The following is a 1,569-nucleotide window of genomic DNA, read 5'->3' as shown; positions in this document are numbered from 1 at the left end:
TCACCAGTATGAATGGAAGCCTCCTCGAGTAGTCCATCCTAAACCACTACGCCTAAGCAGCCCCCTCTTCTGCTCCCAATTAATAATACGATCTTCCACTCTAGACATGCACTATCTCGCTTAGCATGCGCTCTCGCTCACCAGTACGCTCTATCTCTCTTGCGGGGTCCCCACGCGGTACCGAATCCCACCGCCGGACCGACGGCGCACAGTGGGGGCCGCCGGCCGGGTATATAAGCCCGGCCGGCCATCCCGAGACATCTCTGTCGCTCGGCCTTAATGATGCAAAGAGCGAACGATCCAAGCGGCGGCGCGCTCTTTCAACGTCCGTTCTTGAAATACTTTGGCAATATGTTTGGCTATAAAAATCATATAAAAGGAAATTACGCAATGGTAGATGTTGTCAAGGTAGAGTTCTTTGTCGAACGAATACAATTACGTGTGACATAAAATCTAGTTCTGATTTAAATGCGCGCTTGAATCGCTACATAAATTTTCAAAATTTCATGTTTAAATACTCTAATAATTTCTCAGAATTTTTTTATACTACTGAAAAGAGACAGCAGACTTATGTGTGTACGTTTGTGTGCATACAATTGGCTCATATATTTTATTTAGATATATTTTATATCAACGGGATATATAAAATTTATATCTAACCATTTTGCGAAACTATAGCTGTTTCGAGTTTACTAAAATTGCTAAGTATAAAATTTATATATCGCGTATAAAATAAACAGAAAAATCTCCTTATTATTTAGAAAGATACAATCACATGTTTTATACGTTTTATACTATGATTTTATAGAAAGGTTTGGAGCGTCAAAAAGCTACTCTCAGCGAGAACGTCAATCGGGGATTCGTCGATAATTATCTGAAAAAGTTAAATGAAGATGACAAGTCGCATTATTTTACGGAAGAGCAACTGATCATTTTGCTAGTCGATATGATGTTCCCCGCTTTCTCCGCGTTACCAAGCGCCGTTACCCACGCTATTAAGTACTTGATGCATAATCCCAAAGTTATGAAGAAAGTCCAGAATGAGATAGACAATGTCGTTGGGACCGGACGATTGGTCACGTGGGAGGACAGAATAAAGTGAGTTGTAATGGTAGGACCGTTACTACGGCCATCTTGCTTGCCGCACGCATACGTTCTTCCTCTCGACACGCGCTATCTCGCTCAGCATGCGCTCTCGCTTACCGGCACGCTCTATCTCTTTCGCGGGGTCCCCACGCGGTACCGACTCCCACCGCCGGACCGACGGCGCACAGTGGGGGCCGCCGGCCGAGTATATAAGCCCGGCCGGCCGAGACATCGGGACCAGATCCTATCCCGATCAGCTCCTGATACCGATCTCACCAATACCTACTACCTCTTGGGGCTGAGGCTGAACTCAGCTCCGTCGGGTTGTACCGACACGCTCTACCTGGAGTCGAGGTTGCCCTCGACCCCGCCGGGTTGAACCGGCTCCTGCCTACACCGCTCCTGGAGTCGAGGTTGCCCTCGACCCCGCTGGGTTGCACCGGCTCCCACCTCTACCTGGGGCCAAGGCTGTACTTGGTTATA

General features: G+C 47.3%; 1 protein-coding gene across 1 annotated transcript; it reads left to right on the top strand.

Annotated features, from left to right (window-relative positions):
* The first annotated feature begins 255 nt into the window (after positions 1–255).
* Positions 256–1,193, top strand: LOC115234754 (probable cytochrome P450 304a1). The gene is made up of 2 exons (XM_029806069.1): positions 256–408; positions 809–1,193. Exons 1-2 carry the CDS (start codon positions 280–282, stop codon positions 1,100–1,102), a joined length of 423 nt encoding a protein of 140 aa, XP_029661929.1. The 5' UTR covers positions 256–279; the 3' UTR covers positions 1,103–1,193.
* The last annotated feature ends 376 nt before the right edge of the window (positions 1,194–1,569 follow it).

This window comes from Formica exsecta, unplaced genomic scaffold, assembly GCF_003651465.1.
Source record: "Formica exsecta isolate Colony F162 unplaced genomic scaffold, ASM365146v1 scaffold202, whole genome shotgun sequence".
Lineage (NCBI taxonomy): Eukaryota > Metazoa > Arthropoda > Insecta > Hymenoptera > Formicidae > Formica > Formica exsecta.
Note: the sequence above shows the minus strand (reverse complement) of the source record. Positions and strands in the feature narration are given on the sequence as shown.

Bases quoted from the DNA above. Each gene is read 5' to 3' on its own strand.
- LOC115234754 (XM_029806069.1), top strand. From the start codon at position 280: ATGATGCAAAGAGCGAACGATCCAAGCGGCGGCGCGCTCTTTCAACGT. The intron at 409-808 runs GTAGAGTTCTTT...ATGATTTTATAG, and splicing joins CAATGGTAGATGTTGTCAAG to AAAGGTTTGGAGCGTCAAAA.